The sequence below is a fragment of the Equus caballus genome, chromosome 3, assembly GCF_041296265.1.
Source record: "Equus caballus isolate H_3958 breed thoroughbred chromosome 3, TB-T2T, whole genome shotgun sequence".
In the NCBI taxonomy this organism is placed as follows: Eukaryota; Metazoa; Chordata; class Mammalia; order Perissodactyla; family Equidae; genus Equus; species Equus caballus.
Genome location: NC_091686.1, coordinates 61171076 through 61195992, shown reverse-complemented (window position 1 = coordinate 61195992; position 24917 = coordinate 61171076). Strand labels below are relative to the sequence as shown.

General features: G+C 40.1%; 1 protein-coding gene across 6 annotated transcripts in view; it reads right to left on the bottom strand.

Annotated features, from left to right (window-relative positions):
- RASGEF1B (RasGEF domain family member 1B) overlaps positions 1 to 24917 on the bottom strand; it is a 701629-nt gene that overhangs the window by 129168 nt on the left and 547544 nt on the right. For all 6 annotated transcript variants that reach the window (XM_070263619.1, XM_070263617.1, XM_070263618.1 and 3 more), the window contains one exon: positions 15427 to 15510. In XM_070263619.1, the coding sequence (XP_070119720.1) occupies positions 15427 to 15510 (84 nt within the window). The remainder of the gene's footprint in view (positions 1 to 15426; positions 15511 to 24917) is intronic.

Sequence of the window (24917 nt, the reverse complement as noted above, 5' to 3'; positions counted from 1 at the left end):
TCTGGGGAGCCCCTGTAGCCAAACATGAATTAAGAGTTCCTCTTGAGAAACAGCTTCTACCACTGTAGAACCTCAGGCTCACTCCCACGTTGGACTCCATTCCAAGGCAGTCAGCTCCCCTTTGCTCACTCATGGTGATTTCAGGCCAACCATCACATAAGGCAACTCAAGGCATGTGAGTGACCACACTTGTTGGAGTTTACTTTAAAAAAGAAAAAAACTTTTATTATAAAATCCAATACGCTTACAAAAAAGGGCATGAAATCTATACACTCAATTTAAGAAGCAGCTATAAAGGAACACCCATATGGCCATCAACCAAATTAAGAGCATCTTCAACACCCCCGGAAGCGCCCTGTGAAGCCCTTCCTTGTCATGAGCCTCTCCTCGTTTTGACGCACTCCCTCTTCAGCCCCAGCGGGGATTCTTGGCCAGGATTTTATCAGCACTGGAGAAGCGTTAGAAAGACTTTCCAAAAATAGTCCTTATTGTACAGCACATGACACTTTTTTGGCATTTAACAAAAAGGCTGCTACTATTTAAAAAAATTTCTCTATTGATCATAGGAAATGACTGTTTTCCAGGACATAAAAGGCATATATGTTCTGGAGAATAGCTTGCTTTAGCAGTTCAAAAAATTGAACTTGCTTTTTTATGATTATTTCTAAAGGGAAATTTTAAGCAATTGGCATTTCCCCTTCTGAATTCTGTTTATATCATTTAGCTGTTGGGCTCTTAGTCTTTTTCCTATCAGCCTGTATGTATACATGTATGTGCACGTATGTGTATGAAAATGCATGTTAACTCTTTGTCTGCCATATTTGCAACAAATATTTCCCCCAGCCTATCATGTAAGAAGGCATAGAAATTCTTAATTTTGTTTACGTAGTAAATTACATGAATCACTTCCTTCATGATTCTTTTCCAACAACTTCAAATAATTTGAACAAATATTTCCAAATATACACAAAAGTAAAGTGAATATTATAGAGAACCCACATGTACTCATTAACCAGGACAATAATTACCAACATTCTGCAATTCTTGTTTCATTTATTCTCTCCTGTCCCCTCACCATTCATTTGTTGATGCATTTTAAAGTAAATCTCAAACATAATATCATGTCACATACAAGTATATCTCTAGCTGATAAGAGCTTTTCAGATAACAACCAACATATCTATCGACATTTAAAATAATTCCTTAATATCTATATCCAGTCCGGCTCAGTTTTCTCTAATTTTTTTTAAAAAAATATCATTTCAGAATTGGATTTTTGGATCCAGATTCGAATAGGGTCCGTGTGCTATATTTGGCTATGTCACTGAGGTTTCCCCTCCCTTTTATATTCCATGCCACTTTTTTTTTGAAGAAACTGGGCCATTTGTCCTAAGGAATATCCCACTTTCTGGATTTGGATGACTGTATCCTTGTGATGTCATTGACCATGTTCTTCTAGTCCTTGAATTTTCTACCAGGTGGTAGTTGGATTTACAGATTTGATAAACTTCAGGTTTAATTTTTGGGGGACAAAATACTTCATACCTGGTGCTGTCAAATTCCTCTGGCATCATGTCATGAGCGTCCCACTTTTAGTAATGTTAAAAGTAACTAGCGCTTGCGGGTATTGTCAGCCTGATCCATCCTTTATAAAATTCCCAATCAGTGTTTGAGCTAACAGTCATTAATAATTGTTTCCTAGATCCATTAGCGCACCAGGGTTCCAATACTTTTAAGCCTAGAAAGTCTTACTCTATTATAATATCAGATCATTAAATATTTTCCCAAGATTTTATGGCATGGGTTTTTTTTTTAAACATTCAAATCTTGGCCCAATCTCGAATTCATGTCAGTATATAAGGGAAATGAGGATTTAAATCGATTTCTTCTAGAAAAGATGTATTCCAAGAAGGTCTCCAGACAAGTGGTCCAGATAGCCTTTATTACACCATGCACCTCGCCATGGAATTTTGACTGGCTACAGTGCTTATCTAAGGGGTATCCCAAACTGTTTTCCAACATCCAATAATTTTCCCAACACTCTCAGTGTCCTGGCACTGGAAAATTGATTAGGGAGAGAAATTTCATTATTTACAGAGACCCCACAGTGGGACTCAGACTAAGAGAATATTGGAGAAGGTTGGGGTGTCTGTTATGTCCTCTTACAGTAAGTAGCACTTCTATACCAGAATGGAAAACAAGACTTTCGTGATTACTCAGGGTTTTCTTCAATCACTAAATTTTTGAATCTTGAAAATGTCAGCTTTTTATTTGTGCAGACAATCATTTTGCCATTGAGGGAAATAACCTTGAAAAATCTGTACACATGACATAATGACTCAAATTTAAGCAGAAGTAGTTACATTTCCTTTTCTTCTTCTTCAAGAAAAAGAACATATTCACCGCTTTCCAGATGTTGACACCTTCTGCCTGCTCTTTAAATTGAGGGAAATGAAACTTATTGGCATGGAAATTATTTGTCTTTTTTTTTAAGACTACCTTAGGAAAAATGGCATTAGGTATTTGGTTTTCATCGGGAATAAAAAAGCTTTAAGGCTTTTCTCAATAGTTTCCTTGACTCCAAAATTGTCTCATTCAAACTAATGCTAAATTAATTGTGCAAACATTTTAATCACATTGTCTTTTTACTCAGGAACCATCCATAGTTCTCCAATGCTTACAAAATCAAATTCAAATTCAACTTCCTACTTTCAAGTTCTTTCATTATAGACCCCCACCACCTAGCCACCCTTCCTGTTATGGCTCATTCTTCAGAGCAACTCTTCAATACTGTCACTCCAGCCTGTTCTCTGAGCCTGTAAGCTTTTGTACATGCTAATTGGCAATGTCAACACATTTCTCATTTCTCTTTCCCAATACAGTTTGTAGTCTTTTTTTTGTTTAACCTGGATCAAGTATAAACTCATCTACAAGCGTTTTCCTCGCGGTGGCCCTTGTAGATCTCTTTGTTCTTTAAATTACGCCTCGTTAGAAACAGAATGGGAGAGTTTAGCATGCAAATTTTTTTTCTTTTACTGTTTACAGTGTATTTGCTATGGTTGTCTAACTAGACTGTAAGAGCAAAAGTGGTATGCTACATAGGACTTTATTTTTAGACCTTATTAAATTGAAATTCCTATGAATTTTTTAAAGGATAATTTTGATGACATGTTTATCAAATCCACAAGTGGTGTGACCCTAAGATGTGGTAGGTTAAAAAAAATGGACACAATTGTTGTATTTTCCTATATTTAGGCCCTTTATAAAGTGACTTTGAAGCTCCTCCCATCAAGAGACAGAGTCTATTTCACCAGCTTTGACAGTTGCTGGCCTTGGGACTTGTTTTGGCCAATAGAACACAGGGAAAATGATAGTGTCCTTGTTCTGAGCTTAGGACTCATGAGGCTTTTCTTGGTTTCATTTGCTATCTTGGGACCCCTCTTCTAACACATAGACAAGCCTAGGCCAGCCTGTTGGAGGATGAGAAACCACGTAGAACAGAAACTATCTATCCCAGCTGAGGTTCTTCTAGACCAACCAGCCCCAGCTGACCCAGCAGCTGACCACAGATGCACGAGTCAGCCCAGTCAAGCCCAGTCGAACGAACCCCTAAGCTGGGCCAAGCCTAAATTCTGACACATAGAATTAGGAGCCAAATTGTTGTTTTAATCCACTAAGTTTGGGATGGGTTAACAGATGGCAAACAATAATGAATACAAAGGGACAAAAACTTTTAGATGGCAGAATCTCGATCCTAAAAGATTTTAGCATTCTAGAGCAATAAACTATACTATTAAGATAAAATATAATTGCGGTAAGTAAAAGCTCTAAATTCAAGTTTGAAAAACCAACTGTGTGAATAGAGAATAGCAGAGATATAGCTGACCAACATGTATGCAAAACACTTAGTGGCTTTGGTTGACCACAGCATATGACTCAACCTGTGCTGCTTCCACTCTTCCAACAAAGCCAATATGATTTTATGCCATATTAAATGTATAAGACCCTAAGATGGGGTTTGTCCAAAGGACAGTGATCATGATGCTGAAGGGCCCAGAGACCATCTCACACATGGAAAAATGGAAGGCAACGCAATTGTGTATCCAGTGGCAAGACTGAGGGGATAGAGTGGATAAGATGACTGTCTTCAACTATGTGAAGAGCTGTCATGTGGAAAAGAGACTGGACGTGTTTAGTGTCACATCATTAAAAGTTAGGACCCATGCATAGAAGCTATAAGAAAGTAGATTTCAGCTCAACATAGGGAAGCAGTCGAGTTAGAGAGGCTGCATATTTATACTGTTTAAGAACGCAGACTGTGTAGTCAAAGCCAGATCCTCTACTTACCAGCTGTGAGATGTTGGGCAGTTGCCCAACCTCACTAAGTCTCAGTTTCCCCCTCATCTGTAAAATGGAAATAATAACGGTACCATCTTACAAGGTTGTGATAAAGATTACATAGGATTTCTGAAGATAAAATGCTTAGCCCAGTGTCTGGCACATAGTGAGCACTCCATAAATTTTATTTGTCATTAATAATAAGAGCTACATAAATATGAAATGAACTGCCTCAGGTGGTAGAAATCTTCTCGAAGTGGAGATAGCCACAGGAGGTTTGGCAGGTGTTTGTAGGAAAGATTTAAGCTTCAGGCGAGAAGTTGGACCAGATGACATTTAAATTACCTTCCAGTGCTGACTAAGTCATTCTATATCCCTTAAGACAGAAAGAGCTTCTTTAGTATCTCGCAGAATACATGACACTATTGATCAAATGATGGTCATCTACTATATTTAATAAAATTTTTGATTATATAATTATAAATGTATACTTTTCTCAGAGTAAGAGTTGTTCTACGGTGAAATGAAGTTGTGTAAGGATTCTTGATTTTCTTGTATCTCATCTCCACTAAATTTTATTTTTATAATTACCAGTATTGACTAAAACTAAAGAACGTCAATTTTAGTGCCACAAACTCTTATTTTTGGGACATTTAAATTCGTATGTACAAAGCTCTGATCTTCTCACACTTGGCGTTTCCCTATCAGAATGCCTAATTTTAAACTGGTCAGATATTTTCAAGGTACGAAGTTTCTTTCATGACTGACCTCCTAACAAAAGTCCAAGCTGGAGCCAATAACCATTTTTCCTTCTCTTGGTACAAACAGCATCTGGAAACAACGCCTTCTCAAGGCACAGCAGACAGTTCTAACTCCCACTATAATTCTATTTAATAAAGGTAGATCTGGTGGAATTACCTAAATGGGGTAATATGCCTATCTTCCTCAATTATCTAATCGTTATCAGTTAATAGGGAGGAATTCATGTTGGCCAAGGCCCTGTCTTCATCTTCTCTAACTGATAAAAATCTTTCCTTTTCTTACAATGATCTTGAGCATAATAATTGGCATTAATCATCTGTGAGGAGTGTTTTATTTTAATTAATGAAAGTTTAGCGTCAGGTACTCTGGCCAAGAGAATCCTAAAATGTATAAGTGGGAAGATGAGTTCTGAATTCTGGGTTTGAATGAACTCTGAATTCTGGGTAAGTGCTGAAATGAATAGACAAGATATTCATAAGCACAAACAGGATTTCCAGACCATTCAGTGCCTCGCATATGCCATACATTGTAGCACACATTGAGGAACACAAAGATAAGAAATGTACTCCATTACTAAGAGGAGACAGAAATACAAGCAAACAATTTCAACAAAGTAAGAGCAATGCTGTAATAGAAAACATGCAAAATATGGTTATAACTCAGAATAGAGGTTGTAGAAGGGGCAGAAGAGAAGTGGAAGATCGACTGAATTGTAAGATATTGTAAGATATTGTGAGAATTGTAAGATACACTGAAAAAGAGGAGGGGATTAGGTAGAAATAAGTGAAAGGAAGAACATGCATGATGGCACAGAGTCGTGAAGGAGGGAGTAGTGTGTAAGATTCAAGGGAATGAGCAATGGGAGCTGAGGCTAGGGGGTGGGGGTAGGTATGTCATTCATGCCTCACTCTACCATTCAGAGAGATTCAGACAAACTCAGTAGTCAATGGGAAGCCATTCCACCTCTTAGTTAAGTGAATAACTTGATCATATTTGCAATTTGAAAGGAAAACTCTGTAGTGGTGTAGAAGAGGTATTAAAAGAAGATGAGAGCAAAGATAAGGAAACCAGTTAGAAGGTTCATCAGTAACCAGATGAGAAATAACAAAGGCCTTAATTACAGCAATCACAATGGAGAAGGAGAGAGTGAATGTTAAGGATTTAGAACAATGTGAATTGGGTGGCCAAGTGAATGGATGAGAGAGAGAAGAGCATTACAGATGATGCCCAAGTACCTGGCCTGAATTGTTGGGTAGAGGTAGGAACATTCATTGAGAGAGGAATAGAACATTTGTAGAGCAGGCAAATCAGAAGAGAGAAAGAGAAGCTAACTGGTTGAGTTCTGAAGAGGCTGAGCAAATGAAACAAGAAAATAAAGAAAATTACTCAAGGAGAGATAGTTGATATTAAAAAAAAGTACACCTGGAGTGAAACAATAGGGAACACAAAATTGGAGGTATTATTAAGGGAAGATGAAATAGCAAAAGAGACTGAGAAGATCAGATGAGAATTAGAATGGTTGGCTCTTATAAAAGCCAAGAGAGGAACAACTTTCGAGAAGAGGTCAATTGAGTCAAGTTAGAGAAGAATTGAAATGTGCACTGGGTTTAGCAGTTAGGATTTTCCTACTGACCTTGGCAAGATCACTTTTATTGGTGCAGAGAAGGAAGGAAACAACTGCCATGCCACAAAGCACGAGAACATTTTCTCTCCCTCTCTTTTTTTTCTATTTTGGTTTCATCTCCACGTCTCTTATCACTGATTTCCTTTCAAAGTCCTTAGTGTAAAAATTGCTCTTTCTGCCTTCTGCAAATAAATAGAGCCTTGTAAGAGTTATTCTGGAAGCAAATGTCTTTTAAGGTGAGGTTGAATTTTTCACTAAGCTATTCCTTAGAGAGGTTTCGGAATGCACTGAACGAAAAGCAGCCTGAACCCAGGTAATTGGAAAACGGCATCTCAGGCACAACAGTATAAGAATTTCTTTCCCTTTCTTTTTCTACCACTTCCCTCTCCTTCTTAACAAGCAGCTACAATATGGAAAGAATTACGCTTGGTGTTTTGGGGACATAAATAATGAATAAGGCACAATCCCGCCCCGCCCAAGCCCTCAGCCATGGAGATTACAAGCCCCTGCAAAAGACAGACATGCAATCAACCAACCCTAAAGTAAGGTTGGGTGAAATAAATGTTCATAATAGTAAAAGCAAAGTTCTATGGGGGCCTGAATGTAATTCCCCATCTCTCATAAAATGCAGGAAATGACCTTTAAACACAGACACAATTGGGGAGTTCATCGCACCACTAATTACCTCCCTACTCTTCAGACCATAAACTTTTATGCAATCTGCTCTGTTCATTTCATTCATACTCATTTATTTTACCAGGCATCCCAACTGCCTCTATGAAAAACTTAACGGGCATTAGTGGCAAGTGGAGATTTCAGCTCTACCCTTGGCTTTACTGTGATTCTATCATTAAATTGAACTTTAATGATATTTAATAATACCTCTTTGACTTTTCACTGAGAGTGTTAAAGTTCTTAAAATTAAATGCATAGCCTCACGGATTAGGTGAGCACTAAGCTTCCTTCTCCGAGGGGAGACAAACTGGGACACCAAAATATACGGAATGGCTTCTGAAGAACACTGTTTTGATCTGAGTAACCTCATGGTGATATCTTTGCAGTTCACGCTCCCTTTAAAGTTCTTTGTGAAGCAACTGCTTTTCAAGAGCCAAGCTAATGCTGCATGCTCACACATTATTTCCCACTTGTGCAGGGTTGCTATTTATAACTGGGGCCTTTGGAAAATGAAAATCTAAGGTTGGTGAACTGTAGCCAGAGTGACCCATAATATAAGCCAGGTCATACTTTTTTTGGCATCCTTCTGAGTCCTTTCAGGAAACTTTGATTATATTTCAAACAGGAACCAAAAAGAGATCGTCCAAATACAAAATCATCTCTCCAGCAGGTGGTTAGGCCTAGGTTCTTGAGTCAGGCATGCCTGGTTTTGGATGCCAACTCTACCATTTATTAGCTCTGTGACCTTGAACAACTTCTTTATCCTCTCTAGGTTTCATCTATAAAACGATTAAATGAGAGACTCGGTTGAAGAATTTATGTCAGTGTTTGGAAGAGAGTCCTCAAACAATGGTGGCTACTATAATAATTATTATTGCTGTTATTTATACAAAATTGCCCAGGATTACTGTTTATAGCACACTGCCTCACACATGGGAGGCATTCAGTGTTTGGGTTTTTTTTTTGTGGATACTTGGCTATCATAGAATGCTTCGAATGTAGTGTTTCCAACAAGGGCTTCCTTTGGCTTCCTCAAGGGCACCCAGAGTTTGGGAAGATAGCAAAACAGCATAGCCTGTCTTAATTCTACTGATAATTCTGTAGTGCTATTTCTCAGAGGTTAGTGATATTGTTTTTTTCCGATCTATGTGAACAGAGAGTATATATATATCCTATGGCCGTCTTAGGGCGTTTGTTTCCCCCACTTACAGGTGGGACAAATTAAAGTTCCTTTTTCCATTAATAACAGACCAGGAATCTACTTAGCACTTTCCATCAGAAGTGCCACTTAATATTTTTCAGCTGGGTTCTGGGAGAGAAATCAGGGCAGTGTTAATGGGAAAGTGTCAGCACACTGAGACAAGGAAAGAATAAACAATAGTTCTGTAATACAAATATGACTTCATGACCTTTGATAATGGCGCATTCCCCAGTAGCAAGAGTTGGTGATTCTGTGTGTGCGTGTGCTGTTAATAAAACATTTATCTCATATTTAAACATCAAGTACATCGTGATGTGGCTGTTCATTTAGTCCACACATGTTGTACCATATATTTTCAGCCTTTATGGATAAGTTGTACAGCAGGTCAGAAGAACAAGAACAATTTTTGTTTGAGTTTGGTGTTTCCCATTTTTACAGTACATAGGCATCTACCTGTTTCTGAATAAATGAATTTTATAAACCTAATAAAATATATTCTACAGACATTAATTGTCCACATTTCATTTATTTTCTGTAGGTTTTGGGAGCTGGCATTGAATATTTGTATGTGCTTACAGGAAGACATAAATTGAACTACTATTGGTTCAAGCATATTTGTTAAATCTTATTACAACGCTTTGGAGCTTATCAAGCCTGTTTATAGAGCCATCTTACCTGTTAGGAATGGTGGGATGGACAGACTTCTTGTCCAGGGCATCACATTGCACTTCTTACCCAGTTGAACTCCTACCAATGGACCTAAACTTCAGCCGAGGCTGTGCTTGTGTGGTAGTGAGAATCCAGAAATCTAAATTTAAGGGATATATATTCTCACCTCTGGTTATTTAATATTTACAGGACAGTGCAATAATATTGCTTTTAAAAATTCTTCGTCTTTGGTAGATATGGTAGGACACTCACATACAATACTACTTCAACAACCATTATAAAGAAGGAAAAGAAGATGAAAATAGCTGACTGAATAACAAACTAAGATTCCGTATTCATTCAACCACCAACAGTCAAGCACTACCTGCCCACTATGTGCATGTCATTGGGTCGGGTATTTCGGGAGAAGAGACGATGGGAAAAAATGACATAGACTCTAATGTGTGGTAGCAGTAACAGCTGATGTTTTAGGGGGTTAATTTATGAAGCTAAAACAATGTGTTACTTTATGTTAAATAAAAGGAGAACAGATCTAAAATGAGGGATGAGCTAACAATTCACTCCCCCCAATAAAATCCGGTGTGATAGAGTTATAGCCAAAGCTGGAGGCCTAAATGTTTGCCCCAGGGAATCTAAACCTGCTTCAGATGATGAAACAAAGAATATTTTATGCCAAGTACACACATGAATATATTTATAAATATTTTCAAACAAATGACGGCTTTTACATACAATAAGTATCAATAGAAATGTTATTTGACCAAATAATGGGCTCCACTGCAGTGCTGGAGTTTGAGTGTTTTCAGTAGATTTTGTTTGCCTCCGTTCTAAGGAGAAGTTCTCCAAAATTCAGTATATGATAGATATCTGGGTTTACTACATTTGGAACTCAAAGATGGAGTTCTCTGCTACTCGTCACCTTGATCTCAGGGTTAGAAGTTAGCCTTTTTATCTCTCCTTCCTCAACCAGGCTCTATTTAGGAGCTAGATGTCAGCAACTGAGCATTTTCATTCCTTTAACTGATATTTACTGCACCAGGCTCTGCCTTCTTCCTTCACTGGATTCTAAGTGACTTGTGAATTCCCATAGAGCATGCAGCCCACTCTCTCCTCTGCTCTAATTGTGCACTAGGATACCATTGCAGCTACTGTACGAATGGCCAGAATAGTAGTGGTGTAGACAAGATGGAAGTTGATTTCTGTCTCAGGCAGTAGCAGTCTGAACACCAGCAGTGAACGGTTCTTTGGAGTCAGAGACCCTGACTCTTCACTGTGGTTTCTCTGCCATCCTCTCTTGGTCTGAGGTGGTTATTCCAGCTTCTGCTACCACATCTGTATTCCAGTCAGCAGAAGGGGCGTGCCTTAGGAATAGCATACATCACTTCCACTCACATCCCATTAGCCATAATCTCATCATATAGCCACATCTAGCTGCAAGGGAGTCTGGAAAATGTGCTCTTTAGCTGAGTGGACATATGCCCAACCAAAATCTCCATTATTTTAGAAGAAGAAGGAAACTGACCCCTTAACTTAAGAGTTTCTTTTACCTTGTCACAAAAAGTCCTAGAAGGAAAATACTTGCCTTACTTCATTTGCCTCAGTGACCAGAAGCTAAATGTATAGAGAAATAGATCCAGTCAAGTCAAGAACACTCACACTCAAAAAATTAAAATTATGTTTATCTATAACTGTAGTAGTTGTAGTGGGTTGCTTTGCTCAGAATTATTATTATCTTCTGATTATTCTGTTTCCGACTTTTGGTGGTTTTTTTGGAAGTAGCAATAGGCCACAGACTAGTTTGCAGGTTAACTTCTCCATCTTCTTGGGTTACTGAGCCCTCAATATTGAGTATTAAGTCCCAACGTTCTTCTCATAGAATTGGCGCTGTCTATCCAGACCCGGACATGATATAATGATGTAAAGTTCAATGATTCTCAACAGGCTGTGACTTAGAAGACTACTCTTAAAATGGCCCCTGTCTGCTTGGCGAAATTTTCCTTTGGTAAGAAAAATTCTCCAGTGCTAAAAGGAGCTAAGGATTAATCTGTAAAAAGGGACACCTCCATTTCTATTCTTCCCACAGATGCCGCCCAACTTTGAAATAAAGCAGCTCTACTTTTTGTTGATTCTGAGTTCACCAGTTCCTTTCTTTTTATCTGTTGTTTATCCAGTTGCTTCCACCTAGCTCCTCCAGTTTCCCTTTCACTCATCCACAAATACAGAAGGCCTAGGGAGTGAGCCTTGTTACTTTCTTAGCCATCCTTCCATTTAATAACATTGCTTCCTTCATGGCGGTTTCTCTCTCCATGGCCTTCTGGTCAAATCACATAATGCATTCAAGTTACATTTCTTTTGGTTGAGGACAAGTTTACCTGTCACCTAAATTCTTTTGAGAAAGTCAGGTCAGTATAGCCGTGGTCATGGGCATCTCCTAATTCAAAACAGCTCCACCTGCTTGTGTATTCTGTGCAGTTTGCTGAGGTCACAGAACTTTACTGGGTTGTTTTGACTTCGTATAATCTGCACAATGCTTTGCTGAGTCGAAATAATGCTTCTTTCAGCCCAGTCTCTTGCCTTGCTGGAATTTTGGAGGAGAGCTTGGTAGTTGAATTTTATGCCATCCTCTGATGTTACCTATCTCCCTAAATCCCTGCTTTTGTCTCCATCATTATTGCCTAATTCTCTTTCAATAGTCCACTTTGAAGCTGCCATTAATTTATTGAAATCCTGAAATCCCTTTTGCATTTACTGTTAGCCTGTGCAACCTCTCGGGGGTAACATGTTTACTGTCAAATACATTAAAGTAGTCCGTCTTAATTCATTCTCCAGAGGATCTCCTATAAATTAAAAAAAAAGTCCTCTAGTTATAACACTGTGGGATTTGGGGAAATAAGTTCATCTCAAGCTTTCACAATGCAATATTTAGCAGCTGCAAAGGCAAGGAAGACAAAGCTGCCAGGTCATCCCCTGGAAATCCCACAACACATATTTTTAACATTTGCATTCTTATTTACATAAATTTGTATGCTCTATTCAAAAGGCGCTGACTCCAATTATGTAAAATAAAACACCCAACTCCTCTTGAGCTGAGGGTGGATAATCACGTATTCCAGGCTTGTTTACTTGCTGTCCAGAGTGATTTCTCTTGCTTCTCCCTATCTGTTCCAAGATGTTTCTCTCCTTTATTCCTACCCTCTAATCATAACCATTAATGAAAAGACTTATCATTTAGTTATAAGATTGGAGTTGGCTCCCAAATATTTTTTTTCTCTTATGAGCTCACATTAAAATCCTCTGTTTTCCAATTGGGGTTTTCAAAACATCTTTCCTCCTCCCGGAGCAAGGAAAGATTGGTCATTGGTTCAGCTTGGGGCACCATAATTTGGGTGGTAGAAATCGCATCCGGGTCCAGCTTGCAGCATTCCACCCAAAAGAAAGTTTCTTGGCAGTGAGTTTTGATTCTGGGTAGATCAACCATAGATTTCAATTATCCACCCCAAACACTGCCTTCCATTCACCCCTACAATTAAAGCTTGACTTTGCTTACATTTTGGGCATTATTTTTTCCCTCCAGGTGGATGGATAACAGAGTTGATTGCAAACGAATTCATTAAAGTCTTTTACAGCATGTGTATTAAGCCCAGAAGCCAGAGCTATGGGAAGAAAAGAGAGCAAGAGTATTCTCCGGGAGCAATTCCACTCAACTCGAGACAGATCTGGTGTCACTGTATAGACGCCCACCTGCTAACTCTGCCCTGGCCAGGGAGGGAGACCTGCGAATCACATAGTGAAACATCACTGAACCAAGAACAGCCATACTGCACTCACTCTTCTTCTGCTCTCTGAAAAGCACTCCAAAAAGCCATTTCCTACCGTTTCTATATTGCTGTTCATGTTTCTGACCAGGTCTAGGAAAACACTGAGTAAACTCAAGACTGGCTATTGGATTGAAATGAAATCTCGTCAAAGCAGATCCCTACAGGGTTTATTGACCTCTGACCCCAGCCTTTGAAATGGCTTCTTTCTGTCCCCATAAAGTGGTGGTCTATTTAGAATCTCTATAAACAAAGTCAAAACAGGAGGCGTTGGAGGGGATAGACGCAAGGCAAGGCAGTGAATGCTGAGCAGCTGCCAACACATTTTGTGATGTTCAGGGCGTGTTTTGTTTGTTTGTTTAATCTTTGTGCCAAATGATACTCCTCTCTCTTGGAACTGAAATCAGGAGAGGGGAACTGCAGACCTCACTGAATACAAAGTATAGGAACTCAGTCCCAAGAAGCCTGGGTTGCTCCCCTGCTAGGCCTGCAAAACGTCCGCCACACTGACAGCACGGGCAGGAGGCTTCCTTTTCAGCCAGGATTTCGTGCTCTGCAGAGAGCTGCCATGGCAGAGCTTGCCGCCAAAGCAAAATTACCAGGAATCGCCGAAAAAAAGATTCACTTCCTTTTAAAAACTGCAAAAACTCTGGTTCTGCCCGCATATATCTTTAAGTTGGAGTGAAAAGCCCTATTGAAAGAATTTTTTTGTTTTTGACTTGTCCCTACAGTGACCGTGTTTCACCCTAGTCTTTGGATGTGTGTGGTCTGGAGATGCAGTGCTGTAGCAAAGGACAGGAGGGGGCGGGTATCCCAGGTAGACTGTGTTCCTTCTGGCAAGGTATGCCTGGAAAGTGTCCTTGATACACTCACCAAAATTTTGCTTCTCTTCCTGACACATAACACCCCCTTCTCCAGCTCCCATTTTTTGAGATAAGCCAATCGAGGATGCTCTAAGTTTCCTCTAAGCCTGCTATGTGTATTGTTTTTCATTTATTCATTCATTAAAATCATTTGCATAATTCATTGAGTGCTTGGATACACAGTGAACAAAACAGGTAAAAAAAATCCTTGCTCTTGTGAATTTATATTAAATTACTTAATCCTGGTGACACTCCCAGGAGGCAGGTACTATGATGCTGCTCTATTTGAGCGTGGCTGAAAGTCACACAGCCCATGAAGGGTGGAGCTGGGAGTGGAGCCCAGGCAGCCTGGCTGCACAGAGCCCACACTCTTCACCGTCAGGCTCTAAAAGCCCCAGCGGGACTGAAGGGCGTGATTTCAGGTTCAGAACAGTAGTTCCGGCAAAAACCTGTAATTTCTCTTCTAGAGGCAAAATCTTTCATTCCACAAGATAGTTCAAATAACAAATATGTTTGAAAGGGGTAGTATTGTGGCTGGATTTCACACTAACATGGTGAAGGAATCAGAATATGCCACTCCAAAATATGCCACTTTGGCACAAGGATTATTTTGAGCTGAAGGCAACTGAGAAACAGTAGACACAGGAAAACCTCTCTGCCCGCCCCCTTTCTGTCAAAAAGCAGGGCATAAATTTCCCTTTGTAAAGGTAATGTAAATCTGTAAAGGTGTCTTCCTTTCTTGTACCAGGAAGAGGACAACTCTTAATCACCGTAAATGACTCTTATCAACGGAAAAAGAACCAACCTGAGTCTGTGTAACAAACCTTACTAAGTAACTCTTATCTTCCATTAATGTCCTCCTTACGTTTACCTTCTCACAATTTACAGCCCCAAGAAGCCCAAATCCCTTTTCTTTTCTCTCCTCACTTCTCCACAGTTTATCACTCTTTGTTAAAATGGTATAAGAGCCCCAAATATAACTGCTTCTTTGGGCCTTCCCTTCTTTTCTATGAAGGCCTCCTTATTCAAAGTAATAAATCTTTTCTCCTGTTTATCTGTCTTTATTTTTTTCAGGTTAATTTGCATCACCCCAGGTATTGAACCTAAGAGAGTAGAGGAACAAGTTTTTTTCTTCCCCCACAATATAAATAACTAAAAGCACCATTTTTCCTTTTAACAAGTTCTGATGGGCAGAGGAAGGTGGGTCAAAGAGCTGAGAAACCAGGACACTGAAGGGAGTCGCGGAGGGAAGTAGAGACAGAAGCCGAGGCAAGGGAATCTCAGCTCAACATCTCTCAGCTCAACATCTTGCCTAGGGCGAGTGTGACTACGGCCAACCAGACAGTTCAAAATTTGGATTTTATCAGCCACTTTTACGAGATCGATTTGATTATCTCACCCAAGTAGCTCAAGACAAAAGGAAATAACAATCAACAGATTCAAATCATACTGTGCAACAAGAAAAGGATTCCTTCTTACTTTGCCGATTGGCTTCTCAATCAGAGGGCTTGTAAAGCAGACTGGAGTGATGCTGCTGTACATCGGAGGTTTCCATTGCTGTTCCTACAAGAAAGGGAACACAGAGAGAGAGAGATTTCAGGCACTTGGCTGGCTTTCCGGCTGCATGGAGCCATTTCCCTGTTTCTCACAAGAGTGCCTCAAGCCCTTAACAGTTGTCACTTGAAATACCTGAGTCAGCATTTTTGCACAGGCATCTTCAGTTTGCAGTCTGTGCAAACTCATTTAACCTTGTACAGGACATATTACAAAACCATCGGTGATATCCTGAAGGAATTCATACACACATGTTGACACAAATGCAGAATATTTTCAGCCTAATCTGTTAAAGTACCTTCCTAGAACATAGATGAGACTGTGTGAATATCAAAAAAACATTACTAACATCTCACTGCATAAAAACACTGACCACAGTGAAACTTCTGGTTTTCAAATCTTTGATTCTATATGAGATGATGTCCAAAGTGCTCTACCTGCTTTCCAGAACCCTCCAAAATGTGGCTCTTTTTCACTTTCTCAGCTTCAGTTCCAACTCTGCCCCACAATTTAACCTAAACCTCAAGCCACATTTGGCCAATGTGTTTTTCTTGAACAGACTCCAATCTATGCCTTTGTTTGTGCTGTTCTTGGTTCCTAAAATATCCTTTCCTCAATATCTGCCTATGATTTCCTACCTGTCCTATAAAGCCCAGCTCAGATTCCCTAAGAACATTTCACTGTTTCCCTCCACTTCTGACTAGAGTCAAAATAAATTTCTCCCTACCCCAGGATCCACATGCTATTATGTGAGCGACTTAGGATGGGACTCGTGTCTTAGTTATCTTTGTATCCTTCACAATCTAACACAGGTCTTAGATGCTTCTATGGTCTGAATGTCTGTGTCCCCGCAAAGTCCGTATGTTGAAATCACCCCAAGGTGATGATATTAGGAGCTGGAGCCTTTGGGAAGTGATTAGGTCAAGAGGGCAGAGCCCTCCTGAATGGGATTAATGTCCTTTTAACAGAGACTCCAGAGAGCTTGCTTGTCCCCTTTCCCATGTGAGGATACAAGAAGTGTGTGACCTGGAAGAGGGCCCTCATCCAACCATGCTGGCACCTGATCTTGGATTTCCAGCCTCCAAACCACAAGAGATAAATTTCTGTTGTTTATAAGCCACCCAGTCTATGGTATCGTGTTATGACAGCCCAAACAGCCTAAGACATCCTTGTAGGCGCTTTCTATTAAAGTCATCCTTCCTTTTGTCAGCTGAATCTTTTTCTTTATAGTCACTAATTTCCAAGACACTCCACCAGATCCAGCTCTCTCCAGCCTCCAGCTCATTCTCGCCACACACATTTTTCATTCTCTTTTCAATCTTGTTAGAGGAGACATCAAGAGGCTCGTTATGGGGGAAAAAAAGTTAACTGTAGGTACCAATAACCCCATAAAATGAATATGACCTTTAAAAATGAATCAGCAAGTATTGACACATTCCCACCTCCTGCTGTCCATTAATTGGCCACGTTTCTTGAGTGAAAGGAAGACTTTTCAGTGGTCATAGCAAAGGAATGGAGTATGACCCTCTGGAATCTCTACCCCTGCTGTTACTAATTATCTTACCCTGGGCAAATTACTTGTACTTTCGACCAGGGTGGCCCTGCCTGTAAATGTGGTTTGTGTTATTTACACACATCTTGCAGGGTATTTTGAGACTAATTGTGGAGATGTCTGTGGCCTAGAAAGGCAAAGCATAATTCCTGGGGAAGAGGCCCTGCTGTTTACCTTCGGGAAAAGTCATGCAAACCTCTGACTTCTTCCCGTTATCTGAAAACAGGGGTTATGGTTGGATTCCGAGGCATGTGGATTTCTGTCCATTAGGAGTTAAACTGAGACTAGCAACTCATTTCACAGGTCATGTTCCAGCCATCACAGTTTAATTACTATCAACCCCATGGCTCAGGTCCCAACCATATTAGTGAATGCATGAATGAAAGTTCCAAAGGATCCAGTTACCAAATCTCACCTTTCAGAGATAAAAAGACCGTGAATGGCAACGAGGAAAAGGCCAAAATATACCAACTTGAGAGTGCAACTTTTTTTTTCTTTTTTAATAAAAATAACAGGTTCAGTGTTGACGATCAGGACACATGATTCTGTTTCGAGGAAGTCAATCTACAGACGCAGTAGATGAATCCGAGGAACTCTGCCCTTCACTGTGAGGTTGGTCCAATTGCTATGGTAACGTGTAACTAGTTTTCTTAGGTTGTTGTGCAGCCTGATTTTCTTTAGGCTAAAGATTCCCTTGATATTGCACCGGGTATACTTAAGACGAAAACAACCCAACAGTTGCAAAACATAGATTTCTTACCTAGATATTATTTGTTTGGTGGGAAAATATGTGATGATTCTGAGTCACACATAGAAAGGAATTTCTGAAAGAAAGAGTGCATGTGCAAAACACAGAGCAGTGTGGGGCACACAGTTATTTCTAAATAGCGTTTCCCTTTCCCTATCTCTTCTCCTCATTTCAGGCTTCATACACAGGATTTTGTTGTTGTCATTTGGGTGGTTGAGTGGCTAGGGGGCTTGTGTTTACTGTGGTTCCAATCTAACTCACCATCTGCTAAATGTGGGGGTGGGGGTGCTGAGAATGGACTTGGACAAAGTGGAATAATAGAGAATTAGAGAAAAGTTGTTGAAGCCTCAGGTAAGTCAGCCATCCTCTCCAGCTCTCTGCAAAATGAGGGCAATATTACCCCCTTAGCTTCTCCCATAATAGCTTCAGAGCACTCCTGAGAAGCTACAGAACTGCTCAGAGATCTCCACAGGAAAGGTACTGTGTTACTTTTCTAAGACTGGATTCCTAAAAGGAGACCAAAGGAGCGGTGAAGGTCTTGAACTGTAATTACAAACTTCAGGGTTTGTCCTGGTGCCTGAAATATAAGAGCAACTCCTGGTGCAAAAGGACAGAAATAATCCAGGATTTTAAGGAGGAAGGACACAGGGACATCCGGCAGGCTCAGCCAGTTGATTCAATAGTGAGATCAGTCCAGGTGGCATCGCCAAAGGGTGCATCACTGGGCAGCTCAAACCATCCTAATAACTCTGCTGAGAAAAATGCATCCTCCCTCAGAAATCTTGATTTTATACAGACATTGATGTCCATCAACTGCTCGCCTCTCCTCCCCACACTGTGGGGCTATGAACAGTGTGTTCTGTCACGAGACAGAAGCAGATTCTGCCTTAAAGATTGCCATCCCTCTATTCAACCTCAGCCTGCAAACCATTGTTTATCTGGAATAAAAATAACTGCACCTTGCATCTGCAGGGTGCTTTTAAAGAACTGCCAACACAGCACTTTAGTTGCTCCTCGTAAAAGCCAGGAGCTGTTCCTGGGACCTAGAATGTTGAGGGAACTGTGATATTTCAAACACTCACTGGGAACCGAGGAAAGAGAACGTTCCTGAAAAAGGACATGATACAGGTCATCGCCATTGTTCTCACCCCTGTTCTCTCTGGCCCCCCAACCTGATGGATGAGGCCAACCAACAGGGAATTGGGTTGGCCCCACCCATCCCAGCTGGAGTTCCTTCCTTGCAAGGGTCAAGCACACAGACACAGAGGTGAGGTGGCCTTGGGAAGGGAGGAGAACTGGGTGGAGCACCATTAAATGTTGACTCACTCAGGCTTGACCAGACTTCCTCCCTTTTTCCACACTTCAGTACAATTTTGGTGAACTTAAGTAAACTGTGCATACTGCTAGGTTTTCCTACTTCCTTTAGGGTTATTATCAGAGACCTACACCAGCTCCGGTATATGAAAATCCCCTCTCCTCAAAATATGCAAGTAGAGAGAGTGTCACATGGGAGAACGTGCTCACAAGCACTCTAGTTTTTAAGATTTCTGGGCAGAATCCTATTAGAGCCAGATCTGATTATACATTCTTCAGCACCTCCCTCAGTACCCATTTCCCTTAAATGCTCTGCTAAATTTTGCATTTAAATTTCCATTTCTTGGATGTTTTACATGCTGACTTTTAAAATGTCCCTTGTGCTTTTTCCTTCCTTCTCCATGTTTTATGCTTCTCAGTACCACCTGTACCTACCACAAGGCTACCATTAGAAAGAACATTAAAACAAGTGCTTTCGAAACACTCGACAACATTAATGGGACTTCGGAAAGATGGAGGCACATTCCCTTCACTACACTCTTGTGCCTCTGAATTTCCAGCCAGCTTTTATCCAAATGCGTGTATATGTAGCCACAACACACTTTGCATTACACTTTTGCACATTGTCCACTTAACATCATGTTACATATTTTCTCTGTTGTTACATAGTCTTTGGATGTATAATATTTACCGACTACATGATGTTCCACCAACAGGAAAGGGTATACTGTATTTGATATCTTGGTAGATATTTTCATTATTTCCATTTGTGCCCTCTAATTTTTTTTGAAATTTTAAAAAGTTTTATTGATACAATTCACATAACACACAATTCACCATTTAAAGTGCATAATTCGATGTTTCTTAGTTTACTCATAGGGTTGTGGCCATCACCACAATACAATATTAGAATATTTTTGTTTTCTGACAAAAGAAACTCTCTACCTGCAAGCAGTCATTCAGTCATTCACCATCCCTCCTGTCCCCGACCCCAGCCCCAGGCAACCACTAGACTACTTTCTATTCCTATAGTTTTGCCTCTTCTGGATATTTTATTTAAATGGAATCAGACGGTATGTGGTCTGTCATGACTTTCTCTGAGCATAATGTTTTCAAAGTTCATCCATGTTGTAGCATGGATCATTACTTCTTCCTTTTTCATTGCCAAAAATATTCCATTGAATGAATATACCACATTTTATTTATCTATTTATCCATTTGAGTTGTTTTTACTTTTGGGCTATTATGAATAAAGCATCTATGAACATTCATACAAGTTTTTGCGGGGGATATATGTTTTCATTTCTCTTGCTTACAAACCTAGGAGTGGAAATGCTAGAGCATAAGGTAACTCTGAGTTTCACATTTTAAGGAACTACCAAACTGGTTTTCTGTGTAATTAATATCTATGCAAATTGCATTTCTTTTTTGTCTTTTGAATCTTTTCTTTAGAATATATTTCTAGAACTAGAGCTCCTACCTCTAGACGATATGAACGTTTTTATGGCTCTTCTTATTTACTATCTAATCATTGCTTTTCAAAAGGATTGCACTGGTTTACACAGCTGCCACTCATATATATATATATATATATACATATATGTATATATACTATGTACGTATGCATGTCCATATACACACACACACATGAATCTTTTTTCTATGAAGCAAACTTACGAAGAAGATGCCACAATTAACCTATTTATAGATGAAGACATTAAGGCCACAGAAGTTAGTAACTCAGTGTCAGATGACCAATCAAACAATGCAACGCCCCTTTTATGGGCTTCATTGGCTTCAAGTGTTTGTACCCAATATGTCCCTGGTTTCAATGAGTAATTGCTGACTATGTCTCTATCCTGTAATTTCTTCAGCTTGTGTCACAGTGAAACAATGAGCATGGAGTCAGAGGCACGGGATCAAATTTTAGCTCTGTGACTTACTAGCTTTGAGATCCCGAGTAAGCTGATGAATCATGCTAAGCCTCAGTTTCCCCAAATGTAAGATGGGCTGATACCTACATCATAGGCTTATCTGGAGGATTTAAATTAAAATTTGCCTCAGCAAAAGAAACTTACATAATAAGTGCTAATATTATTTTTCATATTAATGACAAATGTTTTATTGCTATTTTTCCTTGGTGCTCTCTTCAGAATGAAATATCAGGTATCTATGAATCTCTATCATAATTTAATAAATAGATTTCCTCCCCTATTGTCAATCAACAAATCATCCCCTGAGTACTGTCAACTTAGCTCTGTGCTAAGTTTATAAGAATTTAGATATAAAAATATTGATAAGATAAGTAATGTAAAGGTTTATAAAAATATTTCAATAAAAATGACAATTATAGATTATAACAATTTAGAAGGTACAAATAGATTATTTAGAAGTTTATTAAATAAGTCTAAATAGGTATATTTATTCTTTAATTTTAAATATATTTGAAACTTTCACAGTATAAATCATAATTATAAATTTTAAATTTATTTAGAATAAAACATACAATTAAAGTCTATAAAATAAGCAAGTATTTTAAATATTTTCAAAAAGTAATCAATTATGAGTTAATAAAATAAGCATAGACTCATAAAAGTAAGTGCTTATAAAATAAGTATGTGTCTGGCCCCAAGGACCTCATGAATAAGATAACAAGGGTGGAATGTAGAGTCCTGCCTCTGAGTCTGAGCACTTGGATCTGAGAATAGCTTTGACACTTTGACACTTGATATATGACCTCTTTGGGGCTCCATTTCTCCAGCAATAAGAAGTATGGTGTAAAATTAATTTTTTTTTTAGAAGATACAATAAGGCAATGTACCTGAAAATACTCAATCAACATAAAAATTATCCATCTCTTTGGAACCTCAAAGCCAAGTTGTGATAGTTACACCACACGATGGTCCATTCACTTGTGTGATAGGAATCTTAAATTTTCTAGGAGTTCAGAAAAGACAGGAAGGAAAATGAAAATGGACAGCATCTATGCAAACACAAGAAAACATCACACAGGAGAAGAAATGGTTCTCCACAGTTCCCACATGTCACTGGAGGTCAACCTCATATTCCAAATGACCCCAGAAGTATGGGCTCTAAGAGGTCCAAGTCCAAACTGATCATAATGGAGCTTCCAACAGGAGGGAGGGAGGGAGAAAGCCAGCGACGCTGTAGCCTGCATTTCTGCAGATGGGGGCTGCTCAGAGACAGGCGGCAAATTCAGGGAAACATACCAGTGGGTAAGAGGCATGTTACAGGCTGCATTATGTCCTCCTCAAATTCATATATTGAAGTCCTAACCACCAGTACCTCAGAATGTCGTTGTGTTTGGATCGTTAAAGGCCTTTAAAGAAGTGATTAAGTTAAAATGAGGTCATTAGGGTGGGACCTAATCCACTATCACTGGGGTCTCTATAAGAAGAGAAAATTTATATACAGACACACGCAGAAGGAAGATCACGTGGAGACACAGAGAGAAGACAGCCATCTACAAGCCAAGGAGAGAAGTCCCAGAGGAAACCAACCTTGCCAACACCTTGGTCTCAGACTTCCAGCCTCCAGAACTGGGAGACAATAGATTTCTGTTGTTGAAGCCCCCCTGTCTGTGGTGCCTGGTAATGGCAGCCCTAGAAACGATTACAAGGCATCCTAGCAAAAGAGAATCACTAACAGGGGGAAGGACTTTTAGAACAGAAGCCTTTGGGGGATTTTAGGTGGTCGGTGTAGGAAAGGTTTCCAAATGAATTGGGGAGGGCGTGCTGCAGTGACCGGTGACAGAGCACATGCAGAGGTTTGAAGCGGTGGCGTTCTGTACATCAGTACTGAGCAGGCCCTGGGGATACTCAGGTGAATAAGACGCTGTCATACCCTCAAGGAGTGCCCTCAAGCCTAGTGGGAAAGAGAGGTAAACAAATAACATTCAAAAGGAGCATGCATATTAAGGATATAGGCGTGCAGAAGATGCAGTGGGAGCAAAGGAGGAGCACCCAGCCCAGTCAGGAGAGGGGTTCCTGTGGCCAGAGGCTTCCAGGAGGAGGCAGTGAAGGAGCTGAGACAAAACAAAAGTTAGGTAGACAAAGAAGTGTGGGGGCAGGGAGGGGAGGGAGCGTCTGGGGGTATGAGAAGAAGTCTGTGGTATTTCAGGAAGAGGAAATATCTTGAGTGCAACAGGTATGGAATAAAAAGAAATGTTGAGTTTTTATGTGAACCACAAATAATTTGGTGCTATTAGATCTTACAAAGTGAGACAGAGGTGGTGAGAGACGGCACAGGAAATGTGGGCAGGAAGCACACGATTCTTTTATAACAATGTTTGAGCGGATTACCTGGCCAGCAGACGGGAGCATGCATCTGAGGAGGGGAGACTGTAAGCTGGGTAATTTAGGGCTGCTGTGTCACAAACCAGGAAAGACAGGCTAATGCCTGAAAATCTGGACTAGCAAAGTAGAAGAAAGGCTAGAAAGAGGAAAGACTTAAAGTTTGGAATTAAAATGATTGAATTTACACATTGCTTGGGAGTAGAGGTTGAGCTAGGAATGATTACTTGCAGGTTTCTAGGAGTAGGAAGTGGAGACAAAGAGTACAGACTCTTGACAGGCTTCCAAGAGGAGGGAAGGAGTTGGTAAGGGCGCAGGTGAGGGGCAGGGAGGGAAGCTCATTTGCATCAGGGAACGCCTCGGGCACCAGAAGGCGCAAATAGCGCTTACCGCTTTGGAGCTCTGATTTTAAAAGTATCAATCTTCCTACTACAATTTGGCCTTAACCTATGTTCCTGTCTCAACTTGAACTTTTTGCTGCAGCCAAAATTTCCTGCTCTCTCATGCACACACTCTGCTTGTTTATTCCTCTCTCACACATTCACCTCTCCTTCCCACAGACCCTGGCTCTGCCGTCTACTAGCTGTGGGAACAGGGGCAAGATGCTTCACCTTTCCAAACCTTAAACTTCCCTCATACAGAAAATGGGGATAATGATAATGCCCATTGAACAGGTTGTTGGATAGATTAAATGTAAAAACACACCTCGTTCCACAGAAGCACAAGGAAAGACACTCTAACCCAGACTTGAAGGTGGAGAGGGAAGAGGATTAGGGAAATCAGGAAATCTTCACAGATGTGGTAACCTCACGTCAATCTACTTTCACTTATAAACATCTCTTCCTTGGACTTCTGGAAGATTCTCCCTTCTTGCTCTCCTCAGATCTGCTCTCCACACTACACCTGAGAGATTGAGAGGTCTTTTAAAAAATAAATTGAATTTTGATCCTCCTGCTCTACTCCCTTCTTCGTTAAACCAAACACGTCGGAGGTTTCCTACTGCTCTTAGATGCACACTAAAATTCCGTCTCAGCCTACAAGGCCCTTCTTGGTCAAACTTCTTCTTACCTCTCCTGACTCACATTGCACCATTTTCCTCCTTCAGGTGTCTTGAATGTCAGGTTCTCTTCTGCCACAGAATCTTTGCTTATGCTCTTCTCTCCTTCAGAAAAACTTTCTCACCTCCTGGTATCCCACTCAACCTCCTCACTTCCTTTCCTAAGTTACTCCAGTTCTCTCTTCAGTGTGCAGCTCAACTGTAATTTCCACTGGGTTATATTCACCTCCTAGGCTCTCATCCCACAAAGCATTTCTCCTTTGTAGCCCTTTTCAGAGCTTTCATTAATTTGGGTATTTTTTGTACCTATATTTGTGTGATTTTTATTAAGAAAGCACCTGTCATGTGTCTCTACTCCCTATGACTCTAAGCTCCCCAAGGTCATCACTGTGTCCTCCCCCCCCAGTTCTAGCACCGTACCTGGCATATCAT